At 40.9% G+C, this 15,958-nt stretch overlaps 1 protein-coding gene across 2 annotated transcripts in view; it reads right to left on the bottom strand.

Annotated features, from left to right (window-relative positions):
• Positions 1-15,613, bottom strand: part of KIF26A (kinesin family member 26A) — a 129,391-nt gene extending 113,778 nt beyond the window's left edge. The window contains exons 1-2 of one of the 2 annotated variants that reach the window (XM_075282627.1): positions 14,861-15,613; positions 277-504 (exon numbers count right to left, since the gene is read on the bottom strand). In XM_075282627.1, the coding sequence (XP_075138728.1) occupies positions 277-504; positions 14,861-14,989 (357 nt within the window). In that variant the 5' untranslated portion in view covers positions 14,990-15,613. Of the gene's footprint in view, positions 1-276; positions 505-1,390; positions 1,589-14,860 lie in introns of those variants that run through there. The other variant, XM_075282628.1, reaches the window with a different exon arrangement.
• Between the last annotated feature and the right edge of the window lie 345 nt (positions 15,614-15,958).

Genomic DNA, 15,958 nt, shown 5'->3' with positions numbered 1-15,958 from the left:
GGTCAGGATTAGTAAAAAGGTTAGCTTTCACTTAGAAACATTTCCATTCGTGTGCATGAGCTTTGTATTTTTTATTGCAGATCAGTCCCATTTATTTCAGTAGCGATGAGTTGCAATACCAGATGCAACCTTTGAACATGAGTGGTGCTGTTTTCTTGGTGCAAAAAACTTAATCTTTTTTTCAAATACTGGACAGACCTTTTGATGTTAGGAACAATATATAAGGACATATAGTATCTATTCTAAACTAGTGGCGGTAATATGAAATATTCTTACCATTATGGAGCCAGGGCCAGCCAATTTGAGGGCTTGTTTCTTTAGTTCTGCCAGTTTTGCTTGACAGTAAGGACACCATTCCCCTACCCCAGGTCCCTCTGACAGTTCAGACATTGAGGCTGCCCCAGCTCCCTCAGGAGGAGGACGGCTGCCTTGGAGAGCTTCATCTGCTGACTGCAACCTTTTCCTAGGTGGTGGTACTTCTCTGCCAGGGAACCTGTCTGCAACCTGTCAATAGAGATCAAATGTTACTATATAAGCTTGCATTAAAAAATCTAATCAAATATATACATAAGTGTAAAAAAAAACAAAAAAACCTGATGCACGCTAATACAAGGAGATCAACAAAACTGATTTTTGTTGTATCCAGCAAAAAAATTTTAAAAAAGATTCCTTATCTGAAACAAAAATCGTGGTGCAAAAAAAACTTTACAATCAGAATTATACTCAAGTAACATTTCATTTGATTGTTACAATAGTAATAATATGCAGAATAGTACGCTATGCAGAGTAGTTACAGTACTAGTACATTTACACGCATCATAGTGCTGGTACTTTATACAACATAGAGTAACAGTAATACATCCCCAGTGCTACAAGCACTTACATGGGGCTGTTGATATCCCATACATTTAGTAGTAGGGGTTTTAACTGTAGTAGTAGTAATAGTAGTAGTAATAGTATGGGTGTCCTTAGTGTTAGAATTAGTCTGAAACTTTTTCCAGTGCTATAGATATATATATATATATATATATATATATATATATATATATATATATATATATATATAGTAGATGTACTTTTGTAGAGTATTGCTGATTCTTCCAGACAATACTACACTACATGCATTCATAGTGTGTATGTATATATATATATATATATATATATATATATATATATATATATATATTTGCAATATTCTCATTATTACAATGCTTGAACACAGTAAACAAATAATACTCATTTAGCATTTACATAGCACATGAACACACTCCAGCTGCACTAAGACATGTTTCAGCTTTCTAGACATCCAGCTTCACTACTGAGTTCTTCTCTATCCCTAAAGGAATACAGCTTTCAAGTTTGCCTTTACAGCTAAAGTTCTGCAACTTACCAGCCCTGTATGATTGGCATGGCCGGCGCTGCCCAGCACAGGGACCATGGCTGTGTTGGCTTTTCCTTGTGTGCACAACAATGTGTAGCTCAGTCATGGATGAGAATTGCAAAGCTCCCAAGACTCTCTCCAATTAACAAAACTCCTTGTGTCAGGACTAAGTAATCTTGCCATCCATGCTGTCTTCCCAGGAAACAAGTTTACAATGTGAAGGTATGAGGGGCAGGGAGAGAGCAGCCTCCTCTCAGCAGCTCTAGTGGCCAGACTACTGACTCAGGAGGACTGCTGCAGCATGAGAGTGCAGGGAGGGGCAGACTCATCATTCCCAGCACTTTCCCACAAACATGAGGGTCCAGCACAGGAGCACAATCCCCCAGCCCAATGCTCCACTGCAAGCACAAGTTTACTTAAGGAACTAGTCGAATGTAAACAGTGGCTGAAGACACCAGGACCAGACTGTGTTGACTTTACATCTCAGTCATTTGTTACAGTGAGGCAGGTCTGGTAACTTCATAGGACTCTGCTGCAGGATGGATCCATTCTTAAAGTACTTTAGATTCTTTAATAGGGATGTAAAGAGTGATCTAATGTATTATGTCGCTTCTTCTCATCCTTATCCTTCATCTTTAGTGAGTTTATATATTGAACCAGTTGTGTACATGGTAATACACCCATGTCATAAAGAACTAGAGGACTAGGTATAGAGGATGCAATGTTATCCTTGGTAGAGGGGTACATAGTGAGTCAGGGACTTTTTGCAAGGGGTTCCTGTGGCTTTAAGATAAAGCGTCATTCTGTGGGGTTCCTTCAATGATGGAGGTCTTGTTCCTATTATGCAAGTTGTTAGGCTCTTCCTACATCAAGAGTGTCCAGAGTCCATGACTGTAGAATTATCTATAGTAAGCAATGGGCATCTGAAGAAAATAAGCATAGCATGGCTCTGAGAGGGACCGGACTAGTAGGACCTGCACTTTTAGCTAACCATGGCCACTCTTTTAATTATTATTGTATGTGTGTATATTTGTTTTACACACTGGCAGCTAGTGTTTATAGTGTTCAATTCATGTTTGCAATGGACTTTAACTATTTCTTGACTGAAGCCTAGTACCTGTGTCATACATGATTAAATATACCATCTTGATACCTTAGATACACAATTTTAAGAGTTTACATACGCCACCATAAAAGCTTGAATACGCCTCACTAGCTTAGATACACCAGACCATTTGCATGGAAACACGGCCTTAATAGTTTGAACACACCCTGTGAATAAATGTGAAATAATAGAGATTTTTCACTATACTTTTAGGTACCAATGTAAATATATTCAAACATTATTTTTGTACCGTCTGTTTATGACATGTCCAGGATTTCACACTAATTTGTATTATAGCGCACAGGGAAGGTTTGACAGCTTAGAGTTTGGACAGATTTACATGTGTAGTATAGATTTCTGTGATGTATAATAACAGTAATCTGCAGATAATAACAGACATGGGTGAATATATGTACACTATGTGTGTGGAAAGTAAATCCTCTAATCCAGTATCTGATAATTCAGAAAGTCTGAGCAGAGAGAAATAATAAAAGACAGCAGATAATAAACTACAATATGCATTTCTAGGAATGCCCAATAATTTAGAATGCTATATACTGTATTCCAGCATCTATCAGGTCCCAGTGATGCTGTGTTAATGGAATTTTGAGAGATAAATAGATAGATCGATGGATAGATAGTTCTATAGATATGGCATAGATAGATAGATAGATAGATAGATAGATAGATATGCCATAGATATAGAGATAGATAGATAGATAGATAGATATGCAATAGAGATAGATAGATAGATAGATAGATAGATAGATAGATAGATAGATAGATAGATAGATTTGCCGTAGATATAGAGATAGATAGATAGATAGATAGATAGATAGATAGATAGATAGATATGCCATAGATATAGAGATAGATAGATAGATAGATAGATATGCCATAGATATAGAGATAGATAGATAGATAGATAATGGCATAGAGATAGATAGATAGATAGATAGATAGATAGATAGATAGATAGATAGATAGGAGATAGATAGATAGATAGATAGATAGATAGTTATATAAATATGGCATAGATATAGAGATAGATAGATAGATAGATAGATAGATAGATAGATAGATAGATATGCCATAGATATAGAGATACTCCTAACTGCTGAGAGTTTGCTACAAGTCCGGCAAGTTGAGCATTAATACCACTTACATATTTTACATTTTAGGACTAGTGAAGTGACCCTTTAAATCACTTTTGGACATACCCTTCTCTATACCAGGGAAATGTTACCCTCACCATTAGGTAATACGAGATGTGATCCCCCAGCTCATCTCACAAGACATTATTGCTTGGCTCTTGACTCTTGAATTTCATTATTAACCATATGACAACACAATGTTTCAGCAGCTACTGTCTTCCTTGATGGGTCGGGTGCATTTCTATATGTGGCATCTGGGATTCTTAAGATAAAGCAACTGTAGTAGACAACAGCTGAGGCCAGCATCGAGCTATGGACATCCCGGAGCCTGAGTAGCAATGGATATTTTATATCACATAGGGGACAACATGGGAGCGTGTGCTGTCTTTATTTGGCCTCTGACTGTCTCCAGTACTTCACCCTCACCAATTCATGTGTTATTCTTGAGAAATGGACCAGTCAGTTCAAGCAAGACTGGCTGTCAAACACTGGGAGCGACCGATCACTCAGCTAATCCCCTGGAAGACAGGATGTGTGCATGTTTGAAAAGCTCAAAGATTTAGTGGACAGCGGCTAAACCTAATAAATAAATAGTCAGCTATGGTGTCTGACCTCTCAGAAATGTGTCCTCTTAGTCCAGGGCACTCACTGGCATGGGATGCTGCAACCAGCAATACCGCAACGTTTTCATGAACAATGTAAAAACAGCCTCTAAAAACATATGAAATGGTTCATTTTTAACAGCCTTTTTCCATTCGCGAGTCATATATTTTTCACCCACTCTCCAGACCTCTGACCGTTTTTAATGTCCGTTTGTCATCTTTCTGTTAAATTAAAAAATGGATGAACTTTTGGTCTATTTTGTGACCCAACCCAATGATTTGTCTACAACTGCCATGCAAATCCATTGTGACAGACATTAAAAATGGATCCTTTGGTTTGTAATGGGTCCATTACCGAAGCAGATGTGAACCAGGCCTAAGACCAGGGCCCCATGGGGTGTTTAACAGGCCCTGCAAAGTGAATCCCATCCACACATTGCAGAAAAATAAGTGAAGCCAAAATACTGTGACACTGTTGGATTTTTAGAAATTGCAGAATGTCAATTACACCTACAGAAATGCTGGCGGTTATAGGTATAACTAAAGAAGAAAGTCTGTAGAGGAAAACTCTGCACACTTTATGTAAAAAAAAAAAATGTGGGAAAAACTGCAATGCATTTCGGCTATGGTTTTTCCCACAGTCCCTCTAGATGCATCAGGGCCCCAGGAGATTGAGGTCCACTCCAGTCTTGTGTCTGAATAAGACTATACACAGGGATGTGCACACATGTTGTATTCATAGAAATTGGAAAAGTGAGTAGCCTACCTACTGTCACATATTGCGTTGCGTTGTGGTTCCCTCCAGTTGAACTTGTGCTCCCTTCAATTGCACAGGGCTATTTAATTGCAATAGAAGATGCCATTCAGTTTTCCATCCATTTAAGGCAGGGGTGCTCACACTTTCTCAGCGTGTGAGCTACTTTATTAGCTGACCAAGACAAAAGATCTACTAGGGCGGGGCTGGGGCGGGGCTGTGGACAGGATGGGCGTGTTTGTGGGCGGGGCCAGGCATTTGCGCGGGTCCGTGCGGATCGTGATAGCAGGAGACAGCGGCGTTCTGTGGCCACCCAGGGATCTCCAGTGTCTGTTTGTTCACAGTGCAGGCTGAGAGTTATCTCTGGACACTGGCAGGCTGGGGCTGCAGCAGCTCCGCCTGCCAGTGTCTGGAGATGACTCTCAGCCTGCACTGTGAACAAGCAGACAACGGGGATCCCTGCATCCCGCGATCGACCCATACATTCTTTGCGATCTACCAGTAGATCGCAATCGACGTATTGGGCACCCCTGATCTAAGGCTATCTTAGGCTAAAGCCCCACTTAGTGAAGCGCAGCAAAAAACGCTGTGGAAGAAATTGACGCAGAATCCATCATGTTTTTTTCTGCAGCGTTTTTCACTGCTGTTTCACAGAGTTCAGACTTTCTACTCTTATTATACATATAAGGAAAATATCAGCGTGACCATAGACTCAATTGACATGCTGCGATTTTCAAAACCCCAAGCATTTTTGATAATGCAGCTTTTCCGGTGCAGATCTTTTTCTGCAGTGTGTGGATGGGATCCTATCTAGAATCATATCCACTTTGCAAGTACTGTAAAACACTACATTTCGCAACATGGGGTTTCATCGAGTATGGCTCTGGACCATACTTGGCCTGTATTCATGTCTGTCAAAGACAGATATGTTTATTTAGTATAGGGTCCCGTCTGAATGAGGTTACCTTGATGGGGCAGGTGGGCTTCTTACTGTTTGATCAAATATGTACAATGAATGTAATTTATAGCCCATATTAGCTTATTTATATGTGCCAATAATAGCAGTAATGCAATTTTTATCTCTACTTTTTATATGTCCTGTGTGCAGAGGCTGCTGCATTTTTTGCATTTCTAATATTGCCACAGTAGCTTGTTCACATTGGGATGTGCTGTCTGAATTTTATGTATGTACACTGTCACAGGTAGTTAGGGTTGTTGTGATATCAAGCAGTACCTGAAAGGGCCTTTATTTTTTCACTGCCACAAAACTGACTGGATTTCTTTTCAGACATTTATTGTTTAATGCACTTTTTTGTTGGTTTTTTTTGCATTTTTTCAGGAAACAAGCATTGTCTAGGTATAGATTGTGTTTTTATCTATTGATATCAGTGAGAGGTTATTGCAAGTTGAAAAACAGTTTTAGAAAGTTTCTATTAGGCTGAGGATTCATGTTGTGAAACCTCCATGATTTGGCCATGGCCGACATGCCACAGCAAAAACCGTAGCATTTTACATAACCTGCAAAGTGGATGGGATTCTGACTAATGACACATTTACACACATTGCAGAAAAATATCTGTAGCGAAAATGCAGCGATTTAAAAAGTCATTGCGTTTTTGTAAATCTCAGTATGTCAATTATACCTACAGGAATGCTAACGTTTTCTGTATAGGCAAAATAGGGACAGAAAGTCTGCAGAGGAAAACTCTACAAACCTTCTGTGAAAAAAAGCTATGCTTTTTGGCTGCGGCTTGCTACGTGGGGTCTTAGACTGAAAGGGTTTTCCCGGAGCACTGACATGATGTCTGTATTGAAGACATATTAAAAAATCACTGGCTATGGTGATGTTTAGTCAATTGTGACCCCATTGTAGTGGCCTTTGACTTGCTGCTATGGTCACCTAACATGTCACCAATATGGGCAACAGGAGAGACAAAAAAAATTTGAAATGGAGGAAAATGGTGAGGAAATTGGTGTGGAATTTCAGCGCTGAGAAAAAAAAAGCCTCCAATTGACTTCAATGGGTTCCTTTGCAGAAAAAAGAACGCATTGAAGTCAATGGGAGGCTTTTTTTTCAGCGCTGAAATTCCACACCAATTTCCTCACCATTTTCCCCCGTGTGAATGGACCCAAAGAAGTCCAAGCCAACAGAAAGGGGCAAAAGCTATAGGGGATGCAGAGGTAGAAGCCTCTACCAGACCCTGGAACCTTAAGGCACCACAAAGATCCCTCTGTCACATAAAATATACCACTATTCTAAATGGCACATGATAGGTTGGTACACCATTGCATTTTTTTGCTTTGGGGCCCTGAGTATATGTGAACAAGACCTTAGACATCCGCACACATACAATTGCCAAAGGTCCTTGATGCTTTTGGTGGGCAGGTTAGGATTATCAGATGTTCAACCACTGAATGTAATACCTAATAGAGGTTGCAGTGGAGAAAGCCAAGTCTCAGATATATAATCCTTACCTAGAAACTTATTTTTCAGAGTTTCTGGAGATACCACACTAAAAATGATATTGGTCACACGGGTCGGTTAAGACTTCCATTGTAATGGTTATCCATATGCAGGAAATAACCCTAAAGGGTTGCAGCTAACAAGCAGGCACCATGAACCCCATAGGCTACAAGTAATAAAGCTTTTATAACATTTCAGTCTTGTAAACCCTTGCTTATTTGTAAGCCATTATTTCAGCTCCTTCAGCCCATGCAGGCAGATGGTGGGTTGATCTTTCCTTTCTTGGATCCCTACATAAAGTTTTAGATGCTTATTGTAGGTGAAGGAAATTTTTCTTGTGCAGCCAGGAGCGTATAATATAAAGCATGCATGCCCTGTGATATACACAACAAATCTAAAAATGCCAAGTACCCAATGAATGGATCAGTCTGCAAAATGCTGAATTTTTGATGCATACCAGGTTTTTGCCAAAATTGTGCTGCCATAAGTAACCAGCATGAGGAATACCTGAAATCTGCTCCAGTTACATACTGAACTATATTATGCTTTCTGATATACATCTAATACCTGTGGACAACAGATTTAGACTAAGGGCCCCTTCACATGGCTGATACGCTAGCTGCTTTAGAACGTGTGAACGTTCCGTAGCAGCGGCGTCTAAAGCAGATCGCATTGTTTTCTATGGGAGCCGGCAGCCGCGCGCTCGCCATAGAAATGAATGGGCTGCTTTTTCCATTCATTTCTATGGGAAGCACACGTATGCCGGCTCCCATAGAAAATAATGGGAACTGCTTTAGACGCCGCTGCTACGGAACGTTCACACGTTCTAAAGCAGCCAGCGTATCAGCCATGTGAAGGGGCCCTAAGGCCCCATGGAGCGAACCAATGCAAAAAAAAAAACAGTGCAGAAAAGACCACAGCAGAGATGCATTGCGTTGTTTTTTTTTGCAGCATTTTTCAGAGCGTTTTCTTTTGTGGACTTTCTGCCTCTGTTATATCTACTGTATTTGGAAAATGCCAGCATTTCCCTAGGTATAATTGACATGCTGAGATTTACAAAAACACAACCGTGTTTTAAATCGCACCATTTCTGCTGCAGACTTTTTTCTGCGATGTGTGGATTAGCCAGGATCTCATCAAAACTTTGCATTTTTGCAACATAGGGGCCCCAGCCTAAAGGGGTTTGCCCTTGATAACCTATTCTTAGGATATACAGTAGGTCTGATGATCATCAGGGGTCCAGCACTCAGGATCCCCACAGATTAGCTGTTTAAAGCATCACATCACATGACCGTCATATGACCAGCAATGCAGGGCCCCGGTCACATGACGTCCCTGTAGATGGCCGACAGCGACGGAGAATGCAGGGGAGTCAGGAGATAGGTAAGTAACAGTAGTTTGTTATGTTTGTATCCCTCTGGGTCTCCGATTATTATACTCTGGGGTCTTTTCATGTGTGTCCACAATGGGACATAATACTGTGTACTGGGGCCAATATAGGATATTATAGTGTGCGCAGAAATGCGCAGGGGGGAGGGGGCGGCATTAAGGGTCAGTTGGTCGAGGTCTTCAGCGTCGGTCGGTCGGGGGCCATGTCAAAAGTACTCCACGGGGCCCCGCCATTCCTAGTTACGCCACTGCACAGTACCATCACTATCTTCAATTAATGAACTGTCTTAAGGATAGGTCATCAATTATTATACCTGGAAAACCCCTTTAGGCTAAGATCCCATGCAGCAGGCCGCAGCAAAAAACCGTTGCTGATTCCATAGGTATAATTGATATGCTGCGATTTCCAAAACCGCAATAGTTGACATTGCTGCATTGCGCATATTTTTCTGCAAGGCTAGAATCCCATCTAGTTTTCGTTGACTGTAAAATGCCACGATTTTTACCGTAGGCTGAGTCCCCACGTTGTGAAAAAGCAGCTTTTTTTTTCTTGCAGATTTTGCTGTGTTTTTTAGGGCCAGGAGTGGATTGAGCAGAAAATAGAAGTATAAAAACTTCCTATATACTTCCTATTCCTTTAGTAGCCATTCTTGGCTTTGGTTAAAAAAAAAAACGCAGCAAAATCTGCAACAAAAAAAGCTGTGTTTCTGCCTTAGGCTAAAGCCCCACATTGTAGCCTCAAGTAGAGTGGCTTAAAAATAGAATGGTAAATGTAAAGAAAGCTCTTATACTTATCCCTATTGTTTCATCCTCCAGAATCCGCAGCAAACTCCACAACAAAAATCTGCATTTCCACAAAGTATGGCCTTGGCCTAAGACAGTCATGTAAAACAGCATTCTTAGGGCCTATTTAGATTGTGGAAAACGAAGAAGAAATTATGTGAAATTCCAACTCAGACTCCTTTTAATTTTCTGACGGAAGTGGAAAGTTGAAGCAGAGCTGCAGCTTTCCGCCACTGCTTTCCCTCACTGATCCACTTCATATCATGGCGGGTTCTGTAGCTGATCCATTGTAGAATACGTGGCGAGATCAATCAGGACATTTATACTTTCAGTGTCCCTGCTTAAATCTCTGCCTCCCATTGAAAACAGTGCTGATGTTGAGGTGTGAACGGGCCCTTAAAAGGGTTATATATGTCACTGTTTCCTTTCATGAGTCATGTACGGCATAGATCACACTAGGTGGTGAACAGTGGAGCGACGTGGACAGGTGAGTATGAGGGGTTTGTTTTTTTTCACCTTCCCTGCCTCCTTCTTGAGTTCTGAAATTCATGGACAACACCTTGAACTTGCCACATTATATGTTTCTATGACTAGTATTTTTAAATGTTTGCATTGCCTTCTTCTTACTGTACATCCAATGTGATTACCATTGCAGCTCCAAAGGCTGTTACCATCCAGCTTTTGCAGACTCCTGAATGGCAAATTCAGTGAAACATACCCCACTCCACTTCCATACTGTGCGTGACCCTTACTCCTTTTACCCTTCACTCACATCTGCATTTGTTATTACATTCGAGGGTTCCCCTGGCGGACTCCCCCGGACAGAATACCAACTCAGATGTGAACCTGTCCTTAATCTGTATCATCTATGGTTATCTATGCAGAATTTATGAGGCGTGGTTGTACTAGGTGCGGTGGTGGGTGAGGCGGATATGCCCCTTGTATTTGTATAGAGTTAGCAGGCTTTTTTCCAGGTCCCTCACAAAGGATCCAGGGGTCAGCAGTAGAAGAAGTTTATAATGAATTTATTACATTGTTCCGCCTCAGCCAGTTCCAAACATGAACATCCAATGCTCACAGATGAAACTAGGAATTTATGACGCAGCAGGATCAGGATTTGAGCAATAATGCTGGTTTTATAGCATATGGCACAGATCTCAGTACCTGTCTTTGCCTGTAGCGTTGCCTGCCTTTCCTGTACAACTCATTTCCACATGTGTTTTGCTGGCAGCAAGATCCACCTGATTTGTCAGCCCTCACTCAAAAGACAAGCCAAACCCACATCCCGTATATCACTGTCCAAGGAAATGATCTTTCAGGGGCGGACAGTGTGTTTCCTGCAATAAGATGATCCCAATCTCCAAAGGCAGACTGGAACCTAATAGACATTACCAAGCTACTTAAAGGATCACTAGATCTGTAGCTATAGACGTATATTATTATTCTCACGACCGGAGATAAAGTAGTGATAATGAAAATAAAGATCTTTTGGGCTTCCTATACATAATCCTATTGAAAGTGTCTACTATGTGGTCTGAAGTGGCTGAAAATAGAGAACAATACACTATGTTCAATTGTGCAGCCTATAGAGATTAGATAGACTTCATGTTCTGTGCCTTTAAGCGGTGACAATGAAAAGATGAACACCATATGGCTGCAGCATCAGTATACCAGGACATATATAATACTGCAGCTCACTTGCAATTGAACTGAACTGAGCTGAGCTGCAATACCACACACAACCTCTGGACAGGAGTGGCACTGTTCTTAAAAATGTTTTCTAATCCTAGGCCACGGCAGCCAAACTCTAAAAAAATAAGATTTTAATGAAATGTCTTAAAATAAATGTCAATGAAATTGTTATCTCAAGCAAGGTAAGCACTGGTAGGCAGTGGCAGTAAGGGTCAAAACGTGTTGAGCACCACCTAAATTTTATTTTTTAACAATGTCTTCTGACTTCACGGGAACACATCAGAAAAACATTCATTGTAGTAAGCCAAGTACTTGTCTATACAGGTGGATGACGTCAAAACGCAGCTTATAACGCATAACAATAAAACAATGTTCAAAGTGCAAAAAAATAATAAACTGGCTTAGGTGTGGTGTTACCGCTTATGGATAGATAGGAGATAGATACCTTTCTTGCAAAGTAACAATGCTCCACATTATTTTCAGGTGCGAACAGTTAATAGGATAATATTATACAGAAAGCGTCTTTGTCCAGCATTATGTTTGAGGTTAAGCAATTACAATTCCAGATATGAAATATGTGACTTTTTAACCACTTCCAGAGTATTTTTTATGTTGAAATGTTTTCTTTACAAATTGTGCTCCACTGAAGTCAATGGCTTTATTCCTCTCTTCAATGCTGAATCCCAGCAGTATCTGAAGCAGCAGCACCACCTACTGGCCACATGCAGAACGGTACCTAGCAGTCCCCTGATACCCCCTATGTTCTTCTCCTCACTGATTTTGTCTTAAACTAACACAAGATGACAGTCTCTAGTTTAACCCCAGGGAAAGCCATCTTTTCATGCCGCACTTTCCAATGTAACAGCACTCTCTCGCTACATCTGCGATGATTTTAAAAGCGTTGTACGTACTTAAGAATCATTCCTCCATTAATATATTAAAATTGTGCCTTTTCAGAAACTTTGCAGCCAAGTGGGTAACTTAAAGGAGAATAAAAGACATGAAAAAGCGTGGAAACCTGTAGACAATGTCATTCACATGTATATATGGAAATGAATCAGTACAGTCAATTTTTCTGGACCTTCTTTCAGCAATCATTACTAAAGTGGCTGCTTACAGAGAACAATAGATTACATTCGACTGCACAGTAACTGTAGACAGATTTTAGTTAGAGATGTAGCTGTAGTGTAGTGGCATAGCGTCTTGTTATGGCCCAGCCTTCGCTAATATGCCAATCCGCACATATAGCTACATTCCGGATCAGTGTCCATTTAATGGTGGTAACTTTTGTAACTCAGTGTGTCCTATCCTTATGACAGTGACACATTACCCATCAATGAACTACAAGTATCAGCAATATCAGCAAAATAATCACTACATAACAGCAGAATATATAACATACATATATAGTGCTTACAAATAATGTATATTCTGTGTTTACCACCTCACTAATAAGTGTACAGAATCCCATTATAGAGGATATTATAATGCAGTGTGTCCTGCTCGTGCCACAATTAACCAGCCCAGCATGTGCCCTGTATGGCGTACGTCCCTCTAAGGCCTGAAGACCATACAGGCTGTGCCTTGTGATTTGTCCTACAGATTTAATCCATCTCAGTGGGACAGTGATGGCTCCACACATTACACGGTCTGTTGGTGTCATTACATTTACGTCCCCTTGATACTTTCACTCTAAATAATACACCTGTGCTATCTTAAAGTCACATTGTCTCCCCCTTTGTGCACAAGTTTTGATTTGCATGTATTATTCAGGCGCACAGCTTCCTCCTGGGGGTATGTGTCATTTTTGTTGGGTGAGGGGAATGATTACATATACAGTGCAAAAAAAAAAGGGTGGGGGGCAATAGTCAATTTGCAATCACCAAGTTAGGAGAATTTGTGCAATTTTTCCTTTATGGTAATGATTCTTATATACTCATATAACTGAAATCTATGGTAAGTTTTGCCAGTTATACATTTAAAGGAGCCAACATTCAATATGAATGACTGTATTTGTCACATTGTGCCAATAATCATACACTGTCAATGGGCCTTAATACATAGAGTATTACACATTAATGGTCAACCTTAGGGCAGATACAATACTCCTGCTGTCACTCTCTATGGGACCTGAACGTGTCTCTAGTTTAAAGATTTTAAGAGGGATAATGAGACACTCCAGCCCTGCTCCTGCAATGCCCTAAAGGCTAGTGCAGAACTGAAGGAGTTAGCCAGAGCTATTAAATTTTAATCTGTTCTACATCTAATACCTCTCTCTTCTGCTTCACTTATCTCAAGCTGAGTGCATGTAAGAGGCGCCTGCACAGCGCCCCATGTGGACAAATGTAAAACAGCAGCTTCAGGGTTAATACCATGCAACTGATAAAACACAACATAGTCTATGCTCAATCTAAGAGGGTATGTATACATTTATTAGAAGAACAATAGATAGGTATAAATTAATTTCTAGACTATATAAACATCCTTCATAGACATAATCCTATGACTTCAAGCAATGCACTTCTATAGACAGGTTAGTAGACAGATAGCATGTACGTGTCAGATGCAATGTATATGAACAAACAGATACAATGCTATACACCTTACTGCAGTATGAAGAGGCTAGTTGTTATGTAGGATACCCTGGAGAATATAGGCAGGAATAAAGTTAGGAGAATGAATGCTACAGATAGATGGTAGGGGGGCAGCCCTGGTCACATCCCTCTAGGTAGCTGCTGTCAAAGTTACAAACTTCAGATTATTAACTCTTGGCAAGGATAATCTTATCTGCAGGGGGGAAGCAGGAGTAGCCCCTCATGTAGCTGCTCTATCTGCTCTAGTTGTCTTCTCAGCCTGTGTAAATATTTTATATGCTTGTTTTGTCTGTCTTCTTGTCATCTATCAGCATCAGGTAGGCTTTTCATGGTTACCTCATAGAAACATATTAAGCTCACACATGTAAACCGACCTGTCTAATCACTGTGCAAGTAAAGCACCCACCATGGCATACTGGTACATGTAGTTCCACACCAGATTAAACTGGCAACACACATGCACAATGTAAGCAATTTGCAAAACAATGGAAGCAAGAATGCACATGGCCACATTACAGATTAGCAAGCATTGTTATAATTAGAATAAATATTGCACAGATAGATAGATAGATAGATATATAGATAGATAGAAATATAGATAGATAGATAGATAGATAGATAGATAGATAGATAGATAGATATGTAATGTATATATGGTCTATATGGTCTACCTGTTGTCAAATGATCAGATTACCCAGTTACATATAATATATATATATATATATATATATATATATATATATATATATATATATGATACGTGTAGACATCTGCATAAGTCCAATAAATAATATCTGCCAGCAGTTTGGGTCTTGCTGGGTCTCCAGATCTATCGCTGTCCCTGGTGCTGAACCACCTGCAACAATTTGCCATCCCCACCCTGCTCTCTCCCAAGTTACAGAACAAGGGACAAGCGATGTATTAGGGTCTGGGGCTCCTCACCTTGCCTCTCCTCCTCAAGAGATGACTGGTAAATCCAAAAATGATCTCAGAGTCCAAGCACAGTGCCCCTAGCTCCAACAGGCTGGGGTTCTTCCTCTCTGGAGTATTAGAACCAGATGAATTTTCCATAGTTGCTGTGATATCTCCAGCTCCCTGAGCAATAGAAAAACGTGGTTATCCCTTCATCCTGATGGGCTGTGCTGTAGGATGCGATTTATTCTGTCCAGGAGCAATGCGGTATATCATTCAAAAAAGACTTGAGGAGTGAGCTGAGTGTCTGGGTACCACTCCCCTAATGTCCCACCAGGGCTGCAGTCACCCAACCGGACCTAGATCCATCAGCAGCAGCGACAAGGACGTGTAAATGCAATATCTCCATGTGATCTTCCCATCATCAAGTCATCACCAGCACTACCTCTACTCATATCCTTGCATAAAAGACGCATGCCATGCTCTGGGGAAGCCCAGCTTTGCCAGAGGGGCATGGAACCAGCTTGAAGAGGGTATGCATTGGTGATACACCTGAGCAACACCAGAGAAGCACTTTAAGTGTTTGTAGTCCAATGCAAGAAGTTAGCAGATGGGCAGAAGAGGCAGGAGGCATGTATAAGAAGTAGTAGTCCTAGATGAGATGTGCTACACAGGAGCTGCTGCCTGCTAGCATGTGCTGCTGGTGTGTTGCCTGCATAGTGCCTGCCCCTCTGATGTGCTGGGACTCCCAGGCTCAGGACAGCTCACTACACGACTGGTAATTGCTGCCTGTCAGCTCTCACTTGGGGCTGTCCTGTGGGTGTGACGTCATTGTCACACCAGCAAAGCCCCCAGCAGCCACTTACTGGCTTGTCTCCCACCTCTATGGCGAATCACTGGATTGGCAGACATGCTAGCCCTGGCTCTGCAAATAGGTAACAGATAAAACAAGGCATGGCAGTGAGCACAACACCTAGTATCCTCTATCTGTCACTCCCTGCTGCCTCTATGGCATTGTCACCAGCTCACACGTGCTGATTTATCTGGAACCTGGCCATTGTGCTGGGAGGAATTGCACTTACTACTACAACTCTCATTCTCCATAGACAGGAGGTTAGGAGTGCTGGT

The sequence above is a fragment of the Leptodactylus fuscus genome, chromosome 7 (assembly GCF_031893055.1).
Source record: "Leptodactylus fuscus isolate aLepFus1 chromosome 7, aLepFus1.hap2, whole genome shotgun sequence".
NCBI classification, from domain to species: domain Eukaryota; kingdom Metazoa; phylum Chordata; class Amphibia; order Anura; family Leptodactylidae; genus Leptodactylus; species Leptodactylus fuscus.
Note: the sequence above shows the minus strand (reverse complement) of the source record. Positions and strands in the feature narration are given on the sequence as shown.